This window comes from Tribolium castaneum, chromosome 3, assembly GCF_031307605.1.
Source record: "Tribolium castaneum strain GA2 chromosome 3, icTriCast1.1, whole genome shotgun sequence".
Lineage (NCBI taxonomy): Eukaryota > Metazoa > Arthropoda > Insecta > Coleoptera > Tenebrionidae > Tribolium > Tribolium castaneum.
In genome coordinates this window covers 12,317,724-12,341,848 of record NC_087396.1, presented here as the reverse complement: position 1 = coordinate 12,341,848, position 24,125 = coordinate 12,317,724, and the positions used below count along the sequence as shown (strand labels likewise).

Genomic DNA, 24,125 nt, shown 5'->3' with positions numbered 1-24,125 from the left:
ACTGCTGAAAACTGTGTCAACGGCGTGCATTGGCGAAAACTCAATTTTAAAATTTGCAGACAATAGCCAATGATTAGTAAACGTAAACAAGCAATTGCGCATAATTTTTGGATTAAAAATTACAATATTGCAAACAATACTTGACCTTTGCAAGTCACGTCTTGAACAAAGAGTTCGAACGAACATCTGTTCATATTATGCAGTTTTAATTAAAGTTTATAATCGAAAATAGCATGTTTATTGAGAAGATTGTTTAATTTTTGCCCTGATAAAGTAATTGGCTGATATAAACGTATGCAATGAATCACAATCGCAGCAATCACAACAATAACGTCATTTCGAGCACTTGATACTATTGCATATTCATGGGTCCAAAGTAAGCCGATTCATCACCCTTTGTGGCCGTGTTTTCCTTTGATAAAGGTATCCAGTTTCTCGTCCTGCAATCGCCGCTGTGTCACGAAATGATTTTTTAATTGCAGCTTTTTTAAAGTAATTATGAGGGAAGTGCATCAGACTGTATTTTATTACCAGTTACTGCTAATGCGCCAAGTTACGACCTTGGCGAGGTGCCTCAGCAGTAGCGTCGAGCAGTCTGTAGAAGCCGCCGTAGTACGTCAGGAAATTTTTGCAGTGACCGCCACCACACAATCGCTCACCTGACGCAACTCACCTGCTTTGAAGTCACTGCCAAATTAGAAATTGGCAAGAACCGCGCAATGTCTGGGAAGCATCTGATTTATTTGACCACTGGGACGTGATGAACCGCTTATACACAATTTACCAAGTAGTAATTAGACGATTTGTGGAAACGTGTTTTTTCGAGGAAACTCAATGGCTCAGAGGCGGGGAAACGTCCGCGGTTTTTCGAACTAAATTTAATTTGGTCACCCACACACCGCTTTGTGCAGATGCCGAAATGAATTACTGAAAACTTCTGAGCAAATTGCTAGGTTTCTTTTCCCTGATGTCTTTCGCATGATAATTACAAAAAAATGCTTCTAAATGACCATGGTGGCCAAGTTATTATGTGAACAATAGTGGCGTATCACTAAGTACCCTAGATTTACACAATCGCGTTCTACCGCTTATAATCTTGGCATTTTGCTAATAATAATTAGGCTTTGTTACGTCAGGTAATTTTCCTAATAACACGTTGTAAAGTTGTAAACATAGTCGGTCTATTTAAAATTGTCGTAAATTACAAGAAAACTGAAAAAAACAGATATGCTGTTTTAAAATTCAGATGTATTGTATGCAAATGGATGATAACAATATTCACAATAATAAAACGTCGCACTTTTGTGTGACTCATATTTTACGGGTGCCTTGGCACTTTCAAAAAAAACTGCCGTTTCTGCTTACTAGAGATAATCGCATAAACATTAACATTGACTTTCTATCGGAAAGAAGCTACGGAATTAATTATTCTACAATTACAAACAACTCAAAATGAGCTTTAAAGAAACCAGCTCCTTCTTTCTCAAAATTCGTTCCCATTAATAAATTAAAAATGTTTATTGGCAAAGAAACGAATAATAAATAATGTGGTTTGAGGAATTTTCCGACAGACAACCACTGTGTATACCATCCCATTAACAAGTCAAAGGAGAGATCTAGATGGTTTACTTTACTTTCTACTGAATCTCAAATACTAAAAGTCATCCAGAATTCAGAAATGGTAAGGTGACCAACGTCAACAAACTTAAAATAAAGACACTAATAATAAGACTAAACAAAGTGTAAATACATAAAACATTCATAAAAAAATTACATATTTCTGCTTTTTGTGAAATTTTTATAAAAATTTTTTCAAATCACTCGGAAATTTAATGTGCTTATTGTGACTTATGTCTAACTGAATTTTTCAAGCGACAAAAAATTTTTACATCCGTAGTTACGCTAGGGTTTCTGGTCGAAACTTTTCCGATCAGTAGCAAGAATTCTAAGGAAATCTAGCCTGGTTTGAGACCAAAAAACAGTCGTGAAATCTAAGTAAAATGAACGGTTTTTCTCGTTATCTGGAAATTTTATTCTTTGTCAGCACAACGACATGACTTTTAATCCCACCCTGTGACAAATGGTGGAGGCGCCGTTGTGACAATATTAACAATTTTAAGTTTTAGAAATTTTTTGAGAGTTTCGGGAAATTTCAAGTCGAGGGGAATCAAAAATCCTAGTTTCTAATCTAGTCTAGCAACTTAAAAATCCTTAGAGCCAAGACATTTGTGTCTGTTTTTATTAAAATTGGGATAAAGAAGACAAAACTGTAAAAATATATATTTTTTTGGATTTCGTTTATAGTATTTATTAATTAGCACCTTAGTTTTGAAATAAGTCTTTGATTTTAATTTGGCACTAGCTGTAGCCAATTTAAGTAAAAATAGATAAGAGAACAAAATTTTTTTTATTATTTTTATAACAGTCATTATTTTTTTACTTAAAAGGGTTACATCGTTCATCTAATTCTAAATTTATTTTTTTTCTGGAATATAAATTTTGCACTCGATCTATAAGTTTTTATTGCGTTCTGTTTACTGTCTTTGGCGTCAACCCTGAGATTAGTAATGTTTAATTCAGGTGGTCGTGAATAATAAATTTCCTCACCACTAAATTAGAACTTCAGGTAAGCCTCATATTTACTCGGAAATGTAAGCCTTATTTTTAGCTTTTCGCAAATTACTTGTAATTTGGCTCTTGACTCGTTCCACCAGACGCTGGCGATGAGTAAAGTCGGGGAAAAAATCCAAAATTCGTGTGTCACAACCCGAAAATGCAATTCATCGAACCTTCGGGGTGTCAACGCCTCGCCTTTCGAAGAATATAAATCACCAGATGCGATTCCCATAAAATTTCTCAAGGATTTTATTTATTAATTGTATCATTTCACTTTTAGGTCGATACTCTCATTAATTTATTCAATGTAGCTGGTATTTAAAAAATGATCGCGTTAGGTAAATCGATTTTCGTGTGAGTCAAAGTGCATTTTTTCAAATGTGAGTAATGGGAAATATTTCATTGCGACAACTTGAGGTAATTCAACATTGCACAGTACTTATTCTTTCTAGTAGACTGCCTGTCGCCAAGCCAAAGTACACGTAAACGGAAAGAAATTACACTCAGCTGATAAAGCTAGATGATGACGAAACACCATGTAATGTAATGGTCTGATAAATATGTGTTTTACTACGTAGGTATATGTTATTATACGTTGTGAAATCGTTCAATATGAAAATAGTTGTTTTACAAGATGTAAATCTAAGAACTGATCTGTTGCTGCCACCATTTACTGGTCTTTATATTTTTGTGTTTCCACCAGTCAGCACACATTTAGCCAATTTTTTAATCGCAAAATTGTCGAGTTTTTGCATTACTTGCAATTTTGTAGAATGTTAGTGTTAACACAGTACGTGCTACCATAGTTAGATCAAGGTCTGAATCATTAATTTCCACTTCATAACAGAAACGTCGTTATTCTATGCTCGATTTCTGTAGGTTTTTTTCCAATTGTGTAGTGTCAACGTTTCCACTATTCAATTATTAATATTTTTTGTCTCTTGTGGCTCCTAATTGTTTCAGTCAGACTTTTCAAATGAATATTTAATTTAGCAGACGTCAAAAAAGTAAGAAAGTTACCTTGCGAGTATTTTTAGATTTTGTGTATAATCAAGCTTGTGGTATTTACAAGTTGTATGTTTACAACCTATGTTAAGTATCAATAACTACTGTAGGCACAGTTTGAGCAAATAAGTAGATATGTTCTCACGCTCGATTATTTTTGTGTGATGTGTAATGTACTGCAGGTGTTCCACTGAAAAACTAGATGTTCCCTGCCTTTAACTTTCTACAAGATTCAAATGCCGCTCCCAAGGCCTTAAATAATTTTGCTTGTGAAAACGCAAACGTTGAGTGATTTGAGGCTGTTCCTGTTCTTCATTTTCACGCATAATAACCTTGCGTAAAACGCGATGTACAAATTTAGAACACGTTGTTCCAACCTTGCTTTTGACATTTGATGATTCTGGTAACCTTACAATCGTAACATTCTCCACGACTGAAATCTAACTCCTCTTGGAATTTTTATTTATTTAATTTCCCCCACAAATTCCCGTCCGACGTTCTGTCAGCTCAATAATTTTCGGGCAGTAAAGAATTAATCAATTACCGATGGGTTAATAGGTCCATAAAAGCGCCTTATAAAAACTTATCCAAACTGAGATCAAAACAAGTTTAAATGTTATAAAGGAGGCGAAGGCTAATTGGAGTAATTAAGGAAATTAAACTGCTCGTCTTCGAGGATTAAGGTGAATTTTTAGCGGAAATAGCCAACGGTTTGGTTTTTATGCGAATGTCAAACGTTTAAATATATTTATAGCCATTTAAACTGTTTTTATGTTTTTAACAAATCGGGCTTTTAAAGTTGATTTCCTTCACGCACAAAAAGACACCCACATGGAAACCAACAAAAATGTTAGCAACTGGCTCCCAAAATAAATTTTGCTGCTGATTGATCAAATACGACTCGAGAACGATTTGCTACATCTTGTCAATTGACAGTTTAGATCATTAGATACGCGAGATTAACTCGTCTGTAGGGATAGTTTACTAAAATTATAAATGTTCTGTCAAGATATTGGAGCTTGAGCAATGCCACTCTTATTTTAGAAATCCAAATGGGCCAACATTCCCACCAAAGGCAACAACTACAAACTTTTCGGGTTGTTGATTTGAATGTTTAGTATTTTTTGTTTACACATTTATCGGTCAATTAGCCAATTTTTCGTATTTATAAAATACTTGTGCTGTTTTTAATTTGGGGTTATCTAATTTGTTGCCAGTGAACTATTAAAATTGATTAAAATTTATTCCAATTTTTAGCATATCTATGGTTACGTAAGTGGTGAATAACAGGTTTCAATAAATGAAAATTTTGCAATACAGCACGTCTAGAAAATTTTTCGTTTAATTACATGATAAACATTTACTTTTTTAATTTTGTAACAAGGACGAAATTAAAAACGATAGCAAGTAATGCTGCACATTATTAAAAATTGCATGCCGTTTTCCTCGAAACAGGGAAAAACCCGCAATTATGTATTTAATTTAAACTAGTGAACGGGTGACGTCAAAATTCAAAATCGCCAAAGTTTATAATATCTATATTTTTAATTGAGATTTTGGCACCCGTGCATAAGACAAAAACTGCCACTTATTTAGCCGTGCTCATAAATGCTGTTGCATCTACTTAACTGCTTTATTACCCTCTTGCAACAGTTTCGTTTTGCGAATGAATTAATTACAAGCAGTTCAAAGTGCAATTAGTCCGGTGCACAGGTTAACGAAGATTATCTTCGCACTTCTTGGAAATTAATTAGGCGTTTTGATTGCTGATTAAAAAGCTGATATTGCGACATTTTTCGGGATGATGAAGGGGATGATAATAGCTGCAATTACTTGTTTACTAAGGGTTGTTTGAGTTGCTGTTTGATGTTTGCCTCGGGTTAGCATCGCACTGTTATACTTGAAGATGGAACAATTGATTTAATTAGGCGATCACCTCTGAGAGCTTGCAGCTCGCAATTAATGTGTTTATTGACATGAGTCATCAAGGATATTACCTATTTGATCCTAATCAAGGTGAAATGTCAGTACATAGTCAATGATTGATTTAGATTAAGTCGGCCAGTGCGTGGCAAGTCATGGGAACTGATTTTCAAATGCAGAAAAGCCATTTACGTAGAGCTCCCACTTTTGAGATAAATACCGCGTTATGAATAGATGCAGATAATGGCTTAATTTGTAGTAAAATATCTGCTGGATAATTATTCCGTATGCAGTCAGCCGGTACGTTAATTTATGGTATAGAATTTTGAAGCTACAAAACGGGGATTCGTTGCGAGAGTGTCTAAATGAAAGAGGAGACTCACTTCCTGCAAAAGCGTCCAGACTCGGTTCTGGGAAAAGTGTATAACGAACTTGAATAAAATAAATGTGGAGTTCCAAGAGCGACACAATCGCCTGTGCAGCACTTCATAATTATTTCGCTGAGCGACTTTATCCTTGAAAAATATTCCCGCGACGTAAATATGGCCAAGGGGTGTTTTTCTCCAGTGAATGATTCCTCTTCTTAAAATAACACATTTCATTTTGTCGGAGGATCGAAGATAAACTTTGCCATAAAATTTCCTTGAATATGGCACCGGCGGTGTTGTCTTTTGTTGCGTGCTTTAACACACGTACAAGCTTGATATGGAATTAACAGTTTAGGTTCTCTCCTTGTAAACAAAGCCGCGTGTGGAGCACATTACGGTCGATAAGGATTAAACTGTTTCGGAAGAGTAATATACCAAACGTGACATATCTCCTTCGACATGATTTTACGCCACCTTCATGCAGGAATTTATCGAAACGCAATTTTGTCTCTCCAAAGTCGTAAAGCGGTTAAATGGAATAACTGTATTTTTTCCCACAAGAAGGGGAGCTTTGGCAAGATGAGGCAACCAGAGACCACAGGAATTAAAAGCAAACTCGGGGGAAATCTTATGTAATTAACCTTTAATGAGAAACATACAAACTTGCTGGAAAGTATTTACAACTAACTCATAAAAAGTTTGCTTGCATAGAGCATTGACGATCATTTTTTTGTAATGTGTGCACCCATCTAGGCACACTCATTACCATTAGTGACAAGGGTTAGTAGTGGTTTACTTTTAATTGGAAGCTTTATACCTTAAGTGACAGCAACTAAATAAAATTCTGCTTCTACTTTATAATAAAAATCAGCGGAACAAGTATAATTTTATGCGTTCATTATAAAAGTATTACAGTTTTCCACGTAAAACTTGGAAAACCCATCATTCCGTGTAATGATTATAGAAGAATAGGTGCAGATATCTATCTATACCACTTTGAAAATGTACAATTAGTTCAATGAGTTAATTAAAATTTATGGTAATTTATTCTTTAAGCACATTTATTACAAACAGCAAGTGGAAAAAGATAATATCTTTTTCTCTGTAAAGGACCCTCATGTGTACAGGGGAGAGTGGTCACATTGATGCATCTGAAAATAACAACTAGGTACCTGGCATTCGGTCTGTAAATTTATTATTAAGTTCAGCGAATTTTTTTTACAAAAGATTTTTCATCTCCGACCATCACCTTGTTGTAATGCCCTGTATGTTCGATATTAAGTAATTAGGGTGACGATATTTAGTTCGAATATAAAGGTTTTACTGAAATAATACAAAGGCAAAACCCACAAAGCGCTGAAAATCCTGAAATTTTTAGGACTATTTGATTGCTCGATCTTTTAGATTGTTTTGCATTTTTTTACCCAAAACGTTTTCTGATACTGCGGTACAAAGAGTACAAAAAATTTTTGATGTCTTCAAAAAAAAGGATTTATTTCAGCTTCAATCACTTTAGACAGATAAATCATTAAGGAAAAATATTATCTCCTTTCTGGTCAAATTTAATTTTATAATAATGAGGACGTTTTGATCCTGAATTTTGATAAAGACCTATAAAAAATTACATGTCCGGTAAAAAAGGATATATGATTCTAAATTTCTAAATTTTTTTTCATACTTTCACTTTGTTGTATTATTAGAATCCTTATAGAAATTCAAAAAAAAATCTACAAAAATATTTCTATTTTGTGTTTAACTGTTTTTAAATGTGCGGTGTAAAAGGACACAAGGAAACAGATTGAAAATGGAAACAAATAGGTAGGTATATGAAAAGGTGTAGTATGTGGTGATGAAATGATTTTTACTTTCGAGGCCAACATTAAATTTACAAGTTGGGCATGCCCTAGAGGAAAATGTAACAATTAGGGCGTACTAGGAGATTTATACTAACATTAAGGCTAGAAATCTGACGTTCGTGTCTTTTGCTAATTAAGAATTGCAGGTACTTGTAATAAATCCCCAGTTTGAAACAAACAATGCAGCTGTCTTTACGGTTTTCAAGTCAGTTATTCGCCATCAGTGACGCATCTAAATTAGCAAAATTCGTGGAATAAACAAGGCCGCTCATTATCAATGATATCACCGCTAGACTTGTTTTCTAATGCGGATTTCAAATAACGTGATTTTATTACAGATTGCTATTGTTAGGTTTACACTCATTTAAATGTGATGATCGTGTTAATTTTTTCAGCATGAATTGCATTTTTGATTTAGAACTTTTTAGATTTATGGCGGCAGGGATTCTAGAGAAGTCCTCAATATGCAAGTGTTCAGTTAATCTATCTTTTAAATGGAAATGATGGTGTGTAATAAAAGGAGCCGAGATAAGAGAAGGAAACGGCCAAGAGTCCGTTTGATCCCCGTATTAATAGCCCTTTCGTAACCAGGAAATCTCCCATGTTCGCACCTGCCCTCACGCATTCAAAGAAGATGGAGATATTATGGACACAAGAGCCGTTGAGAGGATTTATAGTGGCAAAGCTGGTGGAAATGGATACAAATGTAGGCAATAACGCGGCCTATGTATCTTACGGGGACCTTAATGAAGTCCCTGTGTACAGTCGAAAGAATCGGTTTTATAGCTGGATACATCCAAATGGCCCGATTAGAGGGATATGCAGATGCACACCAATCCCCTGTTTTTAATTCGACCTCAAAAGTTTCCGTTTCGTAAAATCCCAGTTAAAAAAATCATTCTGAAAATTGGGCAATAAATCGGGCTTTCGTAATTAAGTCGCTGAAAGATATGACAAAGCGAATGACCGCTTTTTACGCAAAATGTGTCAAAGAACCGAATCGTGACAATTTTGATTAAGGTACGTGCCGTTACAAATAGCTCTTGGGAGGGTTTCAGATTTTTCAGTGAGAGTAGCCAGTAAATTATTATTGGTGGCCCAAAGACCTTGGCCTCTGTTCAATTCCAACAGTTGGCACAGGTAGACCTGCAAGAAGTTATATTTAATTTATTGACGTAGATCTGTGGCTGCCGATTGTTCTCAGCACGCAAAAAATGGATTATTTTAAACAAAAAACTCGCCGGCGATGGAACTCCTGAATTTTTAAGCCAACAATTTAAAACGGATTACCTAACTGCCAAAACACGAAGAAGTGAAAAAATGTGATATGCATCTTCAAACGCATGGCATATTTTATCTTAAAAGGAAGTGAAATTTGACTCATGATTCCCCTCGTTCTGTAAGACCTTGTTGCATTTTTGTTCGAAATGTTAGTAACTGCGTAAAACACATCAGCGAGGCATTGACATTGGACATTAATGCCGTCATTAAATTTGATCTAAGAAGTTGCATGATTTATCGCGCATTTCCGCAAAGTACTGATAATGGAACAAGCAAGGACAAACACGTGATAATTTTCCACTTTTCTTCATAAAAAATTTCTAGTTCACTGGCACCTTTCCAGTTCTGGTAATTATAACCACAAAATGAACTTGGATTTCTAGAATTTCCGTGCTTTATGCATAAAACTCGAAATAAAATTCTCAATTTATCAGGCTAATCAGTCTTGTACAGGACTGTTCAACGCAGGAGGTAATTTATGCCTCGCTTATCAGTCTTTCGAAGCAGTTTATTCTTCGAAGTAAAATTCACTGGATTAGGTTTCAGTCGCTTCATTTAATTAAGGCTGAAATTGTGGGAATTAGATAGGAAACATAACTTTAGGCACTCCTCCACCTTCATTACACTAGATAACTGATCAAATGAAAATAATGATAATTTTGTAAATGAACAACATAAAAAAGTGTTTTGTTGGCGGAAACCTGGAAAATTTCGAAAGGTATTTTTAGAGATTCATCACCTGTGGATTGCTACATTTCACATTCGAAACATAAGAAAAGAAAATCTGAGGAAAATGTTTATTTATATCTGATTTTGTGAAGGAAGAAGCATAAAGCTTAGAGACAAGACGTAGGTAATTTACTGTTGTGGAGAAGTTTATTAACACATTTGCAGTAATTAGTTTGCAACCTTAGTAAGTGTAAGCTTTTTGCAAAAAATGTTGTGGTTTTGGATTTTCCTCAAGATGCGTAGCTGTTACATATTGACGACTCTGTTTACGGAAATAGTAATTACTATTAACACAATATAATTTATCTGTTTATACATATGCATGGATATTGTTGCATGTAATTTGCAATTTTGAGATTAGGGATAGGCCGCATTTAACGGCAAACAGCTGATTTATATAACCTTGGATGACTGAACCTTGTAACATGTCGATAATAGCATTGCAACATCGTAACGATAAATTATGAAAAAATGAATTAATTACAATTGTTTATGTCTGAAAAAGTTCTTTTACGGAAATTTTATGTGATGACAATTTGAGATTTATGAGTGTGTTACAGTTTTTTCATCTAGGCTTGTATTTTTATTTATGTTCGTTACTAGTTTGTAATACATACAGTTGGATCAGTGTCAGGTTGTAAATACATGCTTGGCCGTGGCATTGCGTTATACACACATCTGGCAATGCGTTTGACCTTCAAAGCTTCAGAAATATGGCATAATTCTTAGAATTTTTCTAATTTATTTTGCAAAAATGTTACGCTATACGTTCTCCGTTACTTTCTCGACTAAAAACTATGTCTCTACAAAGATTTATTGTTTCCCTAGTTGGGCTGAAGCTTATGTTACAAGAATTATGATATGCATGGAGACATGCCGCTGATTCTTAAAATTGTTTGTTTCGCGGAATTAAGTAGATGAAAAATAAAAAAATAATAATAGAACATATCACATCAAAATGCCGAGAGATACATTTTTTTTTCGGCAAAATGATTAATAAATGATTTTTAACAAACCGTAATGCGAAACCGATACATTTTGCGAGGTATTTTCTTTTTTGGAGCAGTTTTTGAAATTTCACGTTGTTTTAATATATTTGTAATTACAGTACATTTGAAGTTTATTTGTTTAGCGCAATAAACTACTTGTATTTATTATGTCTAAAAGAGCTAAACATGTAAATAAACAGTCAATAATGAGATTTAAATAGCCTTCTGTATGCAAATAACGAACGTATAAAGTATATGGTGTTGCATAAACAGCTAACTGGAATAAATCTCGCTGTCTGTGTTTGTTAGAGAAAGTGAAAAATATTTTACATGAAATTTAGTAATGTTCCTTCAGGATTCTTATCAAAATTGAACGTAAAAAATAAATAAAATATGCAATAAAAGCACGAAATGAAAAACATACTGCGTGTATTACTTTCGTATCTTGAATCAATTTTATGTGACTTTTAAGTTACTGCTTCTGAACTGTTCGTAGTAGATAACATAAATTTTTCACTCATGTGAGCGTGATTTCGTTAGCCGAATTTTCCGAAGCCGTTGTTTGGCTAATTTACATCGCCTTAGCTTTGCTGTCAGCAAACTGTTCAATTTTCATATGTTTTTCAGTTTGTTATATTTCTAACGTCATTAGCAATTCGACTTTTCTGTTCGGTGTTGAAATGCCTTTGTTCTCGGTTTCGGTTTCACGATAGTGCCGTATTAACATGAGTTTCGCATTAGTCGTGAGGTATGTGTAAACAAGTGTAAATGTCATGACTTTACAAGGTGTCAAGCGAAAAGTTGTCACCGTGAGCGACTTCCGGTTTACGGGACGCCTGCTGGGAAAGGGAAACTTTGCCCGAGTCGAAGAAGCCGTCCACAACGTCCTCAATGTCAAGGTATGTTCCCGTTCGTCCTGAGCTTTTAGCTTATTATTTTTTTATTTATGGTTGAGCTATGGGGAAAGCTGCGCTTAATTTTATGTACGACATAATTTCAAGCGCCGAACTTTACCAATAAAAGAATTTTTGTGATGAATTGGTTGTTTTGGCGTTTGGGAAATATTGGGGATTAGAATAAATAATAGCGCTATTGTACCGAGCTCGATAAAAGCTATAATAGCCTCACGTAAATTATAACAGCAAAATTAAATAGGCTGTTGACATTGTATGAATAGGGCTGTTAAAATACGGGTTCATTTTTATATTAAATAGCTTTATAACATGCTATTGTTAAATTACTGTGCATTACCCGATCCACAATCTGCCAGTTTAGGCCTCTATTACGTTTCATAGCTCAATAACGATCGTTCTTTAGACCGGATTATTTTTATACCCCCAAGGAAAATTATGCTCCAGCTAATGCCTTCCTAGTTCCTATCCACCAAAAAAAAACACAATTTTCACGCAAACTATAAGGATATTTAACTTACAGTCACGATCAAAAAAATGACACCCCTAAAATCGTAACTACATTTTTTTCGATATGATACGGTTAATGTCTACGTTTGGCTAGTTTACAAACTAACTGGATATTGTGTAAACTAATTGTTTATTTTAGTCGCACTTTTGCTATTCGGCCCAGTTGATAGGGGTGTCATTCTTTTTGATCGTAACTGTACATTATACTGCTTCTAATTGTGTGAAATATTTAATTTGAGGGTGTTTTAAATGTTAAACAGAATCTAAAAGACTTAAATCTGCCATTAATTGTTACAAAAAAATACAATAATTACTTCCATAATTATAGTACTGATACACTAATTTACTGATTTGTGAAAAAAATTATGCGAGAATTTTTCTTGCTTATTTTCATAAAGACAAAGCTTTCTTCAAGCTGCTGGGATCAAAATTTTTGAGTTGTGTGTATGGCGCGTATTGTTATCTTTATTAGGTCCAATTTCTCGCAAATGATAAAATTCAAATTTAGAGCAGGGGAACAAAGAGAATCATTTGTTTATAAAATAGTTTAGTCAGATTGTGTCCTCATTTTTGAGTCTTGAATTTGTAATTTTATTTTGACGTGGCGCTGTGCATTTGCCGTTTCATTGGCGTATATTTGTTCTACAAATAATATAAATGCAAAATAGGACATCTATAAAAGATAAATGTCAATAAAAGTGCCATTACATGGTTCCAGTGTCATATTGTTCCACCATAACACAAATTGTATTGTCTACTGCGCCATGTTAGCACGACATTTCCATTTTCTAAATAATTTTAGCGGCGAGGATAAAGTAGGAAAATTATCGCAACGTGCAATGTTATCGTTTCTCGAATTACTCGCGGTTAGTAGTGCGGACTTCTTCGGGAAATTTCATTTCTGTGTGGTGCAATATAGTGCCGGTGCATTTCGGTGCCGTTACAGCACGTCTTGATGAGGGTGGGAGAATAATTCCGGCGCTACATCAACATTTTATGGACACATCGAAAGCATTGTTCCGCAACAAACGATGCCACATATTTTCAGATAGATAAATGCTGTCTGTGGTCAGATCAGGCGGCGTTTTATTATATTTGATGGGGCGACGAAAGGAGATCATCACTCTTGGGGGTGATCTCGTTTCCTTACATAATAGAAAGACCAGTTCAATATTTGACGCGTCTAGCACTCTATAAATCTTAATAACCTTCTTTGCACAGGAAGGTGCATGTGCGAGAAGAATCGAAGGGTATTTTTCAGACGCACCTCCGCAGTTTGTAAATTTATAGAGTGATGATGTCCGAGTAATTGATCAGGATATGCAGGTCATGCATCATGATTGCACATTACAGCGGTCTACATAATTACGTACAGTTGGCTGAACATTGATGGGGGCTCTTCAATAATCCCGGAGTTGGTTATAATGCTAACTTGGGGTTGGGGTAGATGATAATACCTGATACTGATAATTAAAATGTGTTACACTATTTTTTACCCAAGGCTCCATGATTTATGTTCAGCACACCTGTCACATTCACTCAACTTTGTTTACAAACAATATGAAAATTTCTGAATTATTTGCACAAGTTGTAAACAATTTGTGAGCACATATATTTTTTCAATGCACTTTTAGCAGGTCAGTGTTCAATGTGATGACTCTTGCAGGAAGAAGTTCCTAGAAGTTGTTAAAAATGTCGAACATATTTGTGAAACTGCCAATTGTCGTTTATGTCAAGTCACTGGAGTAATTGTAGAGACTTACAGTTCGTAGAAAGCATTAATGAATGTAATGACAGTGAAATTACTGGTACCCTCCATTACTACGAGCCTCTTGAAAATTTGTTCAAAAATGTATAAAATCTACGTGTGATTAAAGAAAAATTAGACTTGCCAAATATTTTAATTTTGTTTAAATCACTTGAATTTAATTGGGTGGAGCCAGCCCGAAAGCTAATCTGAGTCATGTCCTTTCAATGCGCTTAACCAATAAAAAGGCAAAGATAATGGATAGACAAAAAATTTCAAAGCGAATGTATTGGTCGATCACCGCAAGCTGATCTTAAAATGGTTTCGAGGACTAACCTGTTAATATTTCATGCAATAAGAGTATTTTGGTTTAATTTGCATTCATTTTTTGTACAAAGGGAAGAAACAAGTGATTTGTTTTTTCCTTTATCAACACGCATTTGCGATAAAAAGACAATTTTGACCGTTTTTAAACCTGAAATTCATTTATTTTTTAAGATTTTGTCAAAACACGCCTCAAAATCACAGGAATAAAATAAAACTGATGTTACTTTCATTCGAACCTATTTCATTCGAGCGAAACTGTCAAGAATAAGCTGAAAAATGACAAGGTCGGAAAGGGTGGTATTTCAGTTTTTCAAAACGTTTTTGAAAATATAAATAATAAATAATAAATAAATAAATAATAAATAATATTTTTCAATTTTTACGTTTTATTAGCACGTTGGTCAAAATTGTCAGTGTAAACGAAATAAAATGAGAATCCGTCGCTATATTTTGTTATACGACGAATTGATAATTCAATTTGCAAGCGACATATTTATTAATAAATATCTAAAATGGAGTCAGTTATTGGGTTTGGGTTACTGGTTAATTAAAGTTAGCTCAAGTGCGCCGCTTGAACGCGATGAACACCTAAATAAGTTAAATCCGCCCGAGACAGTTATTAAATCCGCGAATAAAAACCCCATGCTCGTGCAGTTTTAAACTGCGCCTTGGGTAGCTTTCCTCTGAGTTATTTTGCACCGGTTAGAAAATTAAGGGACGATCGCGCGCGCATCCACCGTCAGATTTCCCAATAAAATCCGGCAAGTTTCGGTGGCGGTGATCTGTGCAGAGTAATCCGAACCGGATCCCGAACGACTGTTCATGAACTGTTCTAATTGCTTGCGGATGCAAATTCTCCAGCGACCGACACAAGAGTTATGTAAAGCTAGGAGGTAGTATTTCCTCGTTCCTTTCCGCGGATTACACGGCTAAGCTGAGATACCCGGAACGACTCCGCTTTGATTAGAAATGTAGGTGAAAATTTGGGACGTTTTCTAAAACCGTGGGAAATGTATAGAGCTTTCATAAATTTCCGTTCATGTGGAGAGCCCAAAGTTGCTCAAGAAGTAGCTGACAACATGCAAGCTTTTTTAACAAACTTTTATAACCAACAACGAGCCATGTGTTTCAGTTCGTGCTGCAGGAAAGATCTACAGCAGGGGGAGTAAATATAATTATTGCTTGTGGAGTTTGGGCGAGGGTCCTCGAAAAAATATTTCGCAAATTCTTATTTATCAAAGAGCAAGCCACTAAAGTCGGGGGCAAATCAAGTTATGAGTTTTGAAAGTTTTGTTGTAGATTTCCGCATTAATTGTCACAAATTAGGCAATAATTTGATCGTATAATTTCGTCTAATTGCTTGAATGTCTTATATTTATGGGTTCGTGGGAACTCAACGTTTTACTCAGATAGTGCGTGAGTTAAATAAACGTAACTTATGAATTTATTATAACTGATAACTGCCGTGGGCTTCATTTATATTATAACGCACGACTCTAGCTATTATACTTGTCGTGAACTAGTTATTAAATCATTAATAATTGAGAAAAAAATTGTCAGATCGACACACGATAATCGCAGGAAAATCAACATTTGTAAACATGTGAGGAAGCTTCCATATACTTTCTGTTAGCTTTTTAATTTGCTAATCTCGGTGATCTCGGTCACGTTGTGGTTCGAGAATGAAATTATTTTTTTGGCGACAATTCCAAAGTAATCGGAAAATTTATGTTTAAGGTATCATGGTCACTTACAGTAATTACACTGTTACGACACGCGTAATTAGAAATACAAATGTGGCAAAAATGATTAATATTGTACTTTTAAAAGTTTTCGTAGCCCGGGGGGAAAGCAATTTACTACGATAATTTCTAAAAATAATAATGAATATTAATGAAAGCGTTTTTTACCATGAATGTTTAATAATTCATTTAAACGTGATTGCGAAATATTGTGTTCCATAATAATTATTGTTGGCCAAATCGGAGTGATGCGTATTTAGTGGATGTAATTAAATTGTTTTAACGTATAATGAAGGTAACAAGCGTAAAACATAAAATAAATTACTTGTTGTTTGAAAAGAAGCCGCCAAATTGCTTTCAATGCATGTGTGTAACTAGAAATTATTCTACGATTTCTTATCCATTTACGGTGAACACGATCATTATTCTACAATAGGTAACTGGTTATAATACGCTACTTTGTGTCTGCGTTACAAGCAATTTATAGAATTCATGCATTTTATAAAATGTTTATTATTTCATGCTGCGAGTCTGAACTCACGAACCGCTGCTGAAATAATAAAGTAGTTTCTCTCAAAGTTAGATTAAATAAGACATCCACACTATTTTTTAAAAGTTTGAAAATTTAATAAACGAAATTTCGACGAGCGAAAGCTCTCCCCGTAATAAAGATAAAGTGGAGAGATCAGCATAAGTTGTTTTATTGGCACTGACACATATGGTTGTATTTTCATTTGTGGAAACGCAAAGCGTGAATTGGAACGCGCGTTCTGAAGGAGCTTTCAGCTACATATTTCGTTGTATAAAACACGCAATCTAGACATTTCCATGTCTATTATGGTCCAAAGGGTTCCTATATTGCGTCGGAAAGAGACTTACGCCGATATACGGAGTACTGTGATCATCGACGTCGAGAAAGACGTCAAAAGAAATGAGACCTGTTAGTGTCAGACAGAACCCCTGCGAACGCAAGAAATTATTATACAAGGGACGAGCTTTAAATACTCGGCCGCTGAAATTTGAAAGTTTCCCTTTTTGTTCGTCGTATTTAAGGGTATCAAGTGTGTTCGGACTTGTGGGTTTTGATGTCGAGGATTAGAGGGTTTTCCAGCATCTCTGGTAAAGTGGTCTGAATCACCGGTCGTAATCGTAATCGCAGGGCGGTCGAAGCGGCGTCCTTGGGCGTTATTTCTCCGCTAAGTTGTTCTGCACCTAATGGACGCTTTCTGCTGATGTACTTAGCTATAAATAAGGCGAAACGGTAACGGCTAAATGGTTTATATCAAACAAAGCGGCTCGTTAGCGGGACACCGCAGTTAAAACAAACTTATCGACGAGAGGAGCTAGACCGGGCCCTTGAAGACTCGCTCGTCGCTCGATTTTCATCAATACCCATTCGAAGAAGAATCGCCTACGATTCCTCCTTAATGGTATCGCTGCTGTACCGATTTTACGAAGCCATTGTCGGTAATGTACGCTACAAAGGAAAATGTATTATTGCTTCATGTCGACGACAGTTTTCGGAATTATCGTGGGGGAACGTCGGAGGACCGCCGCCGCGCCGTCCGAGTGCGATTAAACGGCGGATAAGGAGGCCTTCGTCTTTATTACAGACGCACGTGTGCGGGAAGATGCGCTGATATGTAAATAAGTCGCGTGATAAGAGAGCAATCACTGCGTTAACCCGTTTGCCCCCCATCAAACCGCTTTGCCAATAAACGTTCTCGTGTTGCTTGCATTGCTCGTTTTCTTCATTCGACTGACCAACCTGAGATTTATCTTCTAGTTAATAGTGCTTAAATGCGTTTTAGAAGAAGTTGTTCGACGCTGACCGCACTTTGTTAATAAATAAACGATTTTTTACCGCAACAGCGAAAACATCGATTGAAATCACAGCGTGCTTGTCTTTCTTATAAACGCAGAAACAATTACTTATACGTACTTTCATTCCATTTTTAATGAGAACGTTGATTGCAGTTTAAATACTAGATGCACACTGCGTTTAATATTCCATTCAAGTTGATTTATTACTCGATCTATCATTTATTTATCTTGTACTTGATGAGCTTTTTCTCGTACTGTTAGCTCACTCAAATCTAAAACGTTCCCGTCTGCATTATTGCAAATTAAAAGTTTCGTACTTTCGCACCACGATCGCAGTTATCGCCAAAAAGTGTTTTCTCGCTTAATAGAAGGAAAATTTTATTTTCTAATCACCCTGTTACGCATAATTTTATTGTGAAATGCAATCACAAAAGTAAAGGAAAGTTTACATAGTTTTTTTAAACCGCAAAGCAAAGCATTAAAAATTAATTAGGTAATAGCCACGGTTCGTGTGTTTGTAGGTAGATCATTGCTGTCACCGCTGTTGGTCTTTTTTTAGTCTGCAGTTCATCTCCTCTTCCGCAAATATTTTGGGGTTCAAAAATCGGTAAATAATCCAAATTACTGGCTAAATCGCTTTCTAAATTCAGCATATTTTTTACTTTTTTATGAAAATCTTTTTGGATAGGTAACCAAGTTTCATTATCAAAAACTAAGAACGAAAGTTTTAATTTTTTTTGAATAGTTTTTATTAGTTCAGCCATAAAGGCTAGACGATACTTATACCATTTGGACAAGCGATGCAGTGTACTCGTAGATTATAATTATCTGTGACTATTTTATAAAATAAATAGGTAAATCAATATAAATGTTTACTTACAATAATTGTCTTATAGATCTCCAATCCTCAATCAATTTATAGTTTATTAATATAATAACTTCCTTAGCTGAAAGGTTCTATTTGTGCTAATAATGTTATTTAATTTATTTAAAATTATTAATTTAAAACGAAATAATCATCTGTGGATAACAGTTAGTGCTCTATACGTAATATTTAGGAGAGTCTAGCTTTAAAGCTAAAATATATGATATCTTTTATCAGAAAATTATGTTAAAACAATAACAAAAATTTTGGCATTAGGACCTTGCGACGTAACACGGCAACAAAGCTGTCTGAATTATTTCGGGCATATTTTTTCGCTTCAGAATCATGTTATAGTTTAATAAGTTTTAGTTGTTGCTGTTTTTAATTTTAGGTAATTTTAAATAAAATTTTGTAAATCATACGTGAGTTGATTATGATTAGTGATTAGTCAATTACAGATGATGAGGTTTAGCAATCTTAACATTCGTAATACTGTGTAATAATGATGCTTAAATCCCACTGACTAATATCTACGTATCGTGTTACATATTTCCATGTTGCATAGCTGTTAAGTAAGCTCTAGGTTTTCCTTGACCTAATTCAATTCTTTGCCCTTTGGTAGGCTCATTTTTTAACTGATGGGCCATTTTTGTCGAGGACCGTTAAGTGTGAGCAAATAAATTCCTGCGTAACGAATAATTCGGTGCGAAATTCGTGGGGAATTTCGTAGGCGGCAATTATGAACCCACCTGGACTAGGCAAACGTTATGATAAAAAATTGTTATTGCGTAAGCAGGGTTGTCGTATTTTGACATAGTTTAAATTCCCGACCACGTGCTGTAGTTGTAAATTCTCTAATAAAGGAGCAAAATCAGTGTAATAGCACGCACCCTTCGCCACTCACCGGAATCAATATATCACCGCATATAATGAAGACGAATTTCGAAATGCCGCGAATTTATGGCATTCCAGAAGGTAATTTTGGATTCCTTGGAACATCAGGCCCTCTTCCCACGCCTACAACATCGGCTAGCAATTTATTCCGATTAATTAGCGTCCATTCGGTTTAGATTTTTTCCAACACACGCGGAAGGGGATTTGGAATTTTTGTGCGTTGCGCCTAATTAGATACGTAATTGGGCCAAATGATCCAAGTTGCGTTCTCATTTCGAGTGCAGTCACGTACTAAATTTAATTCGGAAAGGAGCGCCTTGACTCCACCGAGGTGGCACAAGTTCGGGAGAGCGGTGAAAATAATTAAATGCTACCCAAATTACTCTTCGGCCGGCTACGAAGCCTAATCTAAACTAAATTAAAAGTCTGCATTTGCGGGGCTACATACCACAAATATTTTGTTGTTTGGGCTGTTTGTCTTATTACGCCGAGTAGCAAATTAGAATTTTTTGTTTATATTGGAAACAGTTGGGGGCAGCAGGAATTTTATTACGGAGTTAACGCACTTTCAACTTGGATGATGGGTCCATTGAAACGGGCCTAAACGAAATTGAAAATGAGGGCAAAGCAGATTTCGTTTTTTATTATTGCAATTGCGAGGGGCGCTTGCAATGCGCTGTCAAGGTGATGAATAGGATCTGGTATTCCTGTGATATCGACATTGGTAAACTGAGAATATTAGGGGCTGGCTGCACCCTCTCGTTTATGATGACGCCTGTCAAATATGATGACGTGTTCAGACGCACGTTCGGGGCAGGGGGGCAGCGAAGGCAGCTTGACACTCCTCTCTGTAGGAAAGTTATCTGGAAACTATCTGACTTTCCGAATAATTTCATCATTGAAGTGTTCCATAACTTGCGTGCACTTCCGAGATTGGCCAGGATGAGCTCGAACCGTTAGTTCCAGATTGATTTTCGATTGAATTTTCAGCCGAGCGACGCAAATTTGCCTCGGAACGACGGCAAAAGAGAACCGTTCAAAACGGAAAACTGCAAGTGCTGAAATGCATCCGTTCAGCGTTTCAGATTCAGCGAAAATGAAATGCCCCCGAACGTCACGGGATCCAATTCCCGACCCGAGTCGGGTCTCGTTGCGCCGCTAAATTCTTTAACCATTGATAAAAATGATTATTTAAAAGGAGGCGAGCCGCCGGGACTCGTGAAATTTTTATTAATTCAATACGGCAACAAATGAAGCAATTTCGTGAAGGTTCCGAAAATTTTACGAAAGCCGATGAAAAATTCAGTTTAGTCTTTCGATTATCCGGGGAGATAGCACACGTAGAGTGGAGGAGATTCCCTATACAAATGAGGGGTCGAAAGTGAAGAAGGCACGCACGCATCAACCAGCGCTCTGTCATACTCTTCCACCGGCACGGCAAACAGAATGCTAATGCCTGGACGAGCTCGGACCGGTGATTTCGAGCGGTACAACTCAACGTCAATTCATTCGACCGGAGAATGTCTGCGAAACGACGACATTAACAAGGGACTCCGGGTGCCCATTCCGAGCCAGATGCCGCTTTCAATTGACATAGAGGCTTCGCCGAATACAGTAAACATGCGTTTGACGGCGATCGCAAATTCGTTCTTATGTTTTACTACTCTCGAAAGAGAACGCAGGACAACACGGTATTGATTAAAGCGTCTGTCAACAAGTTTTAATCATTACACTACTCTATTTATTACTTTAACCATCAGACAAAATTCTTCAATTTGGTAAAATCAGTTTGCCTGCTTGTTAAAAGTCCTTACAATCTAGGATTTGAACACTTGCAGCAATCAAGGCGTCAGAAACACACTTTACAAATCTTCATGTTTCGCAAGCTCAGAGTATCTTTTCGTTATACTCGTAACACTGCTCCACAAAAATTCGAATAAATCATTAGCAAAAATGTATGTAGTATTTTTTATTCACAACCACTAATGTAATCTGCTCATTGGGAAACACGTCATTAAATCCCACAGTCAGTGATATAATTTCATCCCTTCGGCAACAAAATAACAATAACAATTAGCGATAATTTTTTGGTGTTGCATTTCCTTATTTGCTGATTTATACGAAGAATTCGCGTTGAATACGTCATAAACAATTATTTTAAATTAATATAAATACACAGTATGATGAAAATAGCATAATGATGTTGTGCATTGTAAAAGCTTCGCATTTAATATTTGGTTTTGACATTTATTAATAACTATAATTATCTGCTTAAAAATTACTGTACATATAAATTTTGCGCGCGATTGCAAATTTATGTTTAATTTTAACTAACCATCTGGTTTGAATAATGGAATGCGTTGCATGTGATTTATGCCATATTTATTGATTTTGGTTTCTCGGTTTTAAGAGTGCAACAACACATGGTGCATTCGGAAAGATTTAGATAACACGCTCATTTTTCCTATATGAGAAACCTTGCCAGTGAAATTGATGAGGACTATACGTAAAGTGATTTTGTGTCAATATCGCGACAATTGATGTGGAAATATCTTTTAAATTTTTGAGTGATTGTGCATTTAGAATGATTTCTCGGCTGCGAAGGGTGTATCATCGTGCTCTCCCTCAAACCGCCGCGCCGCATCCGCTGTCTTCAACTCCCGCCAGGATAATTTTTCATCAAAATTATAAATTGTTGTGCAGAATTAACTCTGCGCCATGATAAAATTAAATATTAACTTACGAGCGCGGAATAATTAGGAACCTTGCCTTGTCTTTAGCTCAGAGTTATTCTGCTGGAATTGTTCCATTAATTAGGTGAGTATTCAAAGCTTGTAAATTGACTCCTTCGGCTTCGTTTTGCGGTGTGTTTTTTGAAAACGTGTGGAGGCGCCCTCACGCGGTCATTATTAGCTGACCGGTAGCACTTTTACTACTCTGCCAGATCGATACTTGACACTCGGAGCACGCAGCAATACTTCAGGAGAGGATATTTTGCTTGAAGCTTTCGAGCATCTCAATTCGTGGAGAGTGAACGACGTTCCAGTGACGCGTAGTTAGCGAACCAATTTCAGGTTAACGGAAGAAACGCCACGATTTAATAAGAACTCGTTGTCCTAAAACGTTCCGAAAATCACGAATCTGAATGGCGAAAGCGCTGCAAAATGTAAATAATGCTTTTCGTCTTATTGCATGTCACACGCAAACTTCATGTCCGTACACTAGAAATTGTAAAATTTTATAATCTTGAACATGACGATATTTTACGAATATTATACGCTAGTTAAAGCCAGTGCTGGCATCGCTGTTTGTTTTACTTATTATTACGTCACGTTTTCAATTATTTAAAACGTCTGTCGTTCGAGTTAAAAGTAAAAAAGCTCGAGTCAGACCATGAATATAAATTGCAGGACCACTTCTTGTGCAGTCGCCGGGATTAGCATAAGTGCACCGACAGGGTTGTGTCTCTCGCTTTCTATTTTATCGATGAATTCGATGAAGGAAAGCGGATACGAGAAGCGGAAAGCGTTTTTTCAGCGAAATATATCGACGATATAAGATAATAAATTTATCAATATGTCAAACGTCGCGGCTCTAACGGCTCACTACTTTGCGACGTAGGCTGCATATTGCATTGCGTACGCTGTGCTATCAACGTCGTGATTGATCCATCAACTAAAGTCTTTGTAATAACGGGATCTGGAGGAAATTCACTACGCCAAATTGTTTTCCACGAAAATTAAAAAGCTTTTTTCGTCTCGTTTTATTCAGCTTCTGGTCGGGATTTTTAACCGATCGTCGTGTACTGTATGCACACCGACTCTGTAATTAGAGTGAGGTTTCCTTCAATTTCCGTCCGCTACTATTTTAATCAAGTCTATTTTTTACACGGTTGCAGTTAAACAACGAAAGCAGAGCCCGATTGAGCAGCTCAGAAACTGCATATTTAAAAACTGCCCAGAACATGAAAATTTAAGACGATTAACAATAATTGATACTGTTTAAAGCACTATCGAGCGATAGCAAGTGAATGCCTTTAATACTTGAAATTACTAATCGGCCATTAACAAACTATGTTTTTTCATCGCTACGTAAATATTACACTCTTTTTCAGACAAAATCATTTATTGGTATTAACTTAAGAAGCACCTAGCTGTCCACGAAACAAATAGTTTTGACAAAGTCAATTTAAATAGATCTAGACATCTGAATAGATATTTAAGTTTGTCAGCCATTCCAGGAAAAATGCAACCTGACCCCGAAATTTCAAAATGATTTTAGTAATGTTAAGTTTCTTTCAAAATACACAATTCGGTTTATATTTATTGTATTTTGCGGCAAAAGAGTTTTTGAAGAAGTTATTCATTGGATTCTAAAATTTACATACTATACCTTTTAGGCCATAACATAAAATATTGACGTACTACAACTGTTGAATATTTTTTGAACAGTATTTTTCTAGTTTCGGGTTGTTTAGAAAATGGAAATCAGTAAGTAAATTGATTGGTAATATTATTTTTTTATCTTTATAACTTTTT

At 35.8% G+C, this 24,125-nt stretch overlaps 1 protein-coding gene across 3 annotated transcripts in view; it reads left to right on the top strand.

The window, feature by feature from the left end:
• Nucleotides 1-11,355: 11,355 nt before the first annotated feature.
• The window catches only part of LOC661848 (uncharacterized), an 89,003-nt gene continuing 76,233 nt past the window's right edge, over nt 11,356-24,125 (top strand). Inside the window, exon 1 of one of the 3 annotated variants that reach the window (XM_015982194.2) lies at nt 11,356-11,666. In XM_015982194.2, coding sequence (XP_015837680.1) covers nt 11,541-11,666 — 126 coding nt within the window. In that variant the 5' untranslated portion in view covers nt 11,356-11,540. The remainder of the gene's footprint in view (nt 11,667-24,125) is intronic. The other 2 variants (XR_001575233.2, XM_008197552.3) reach the window with 2 other exon arrangements.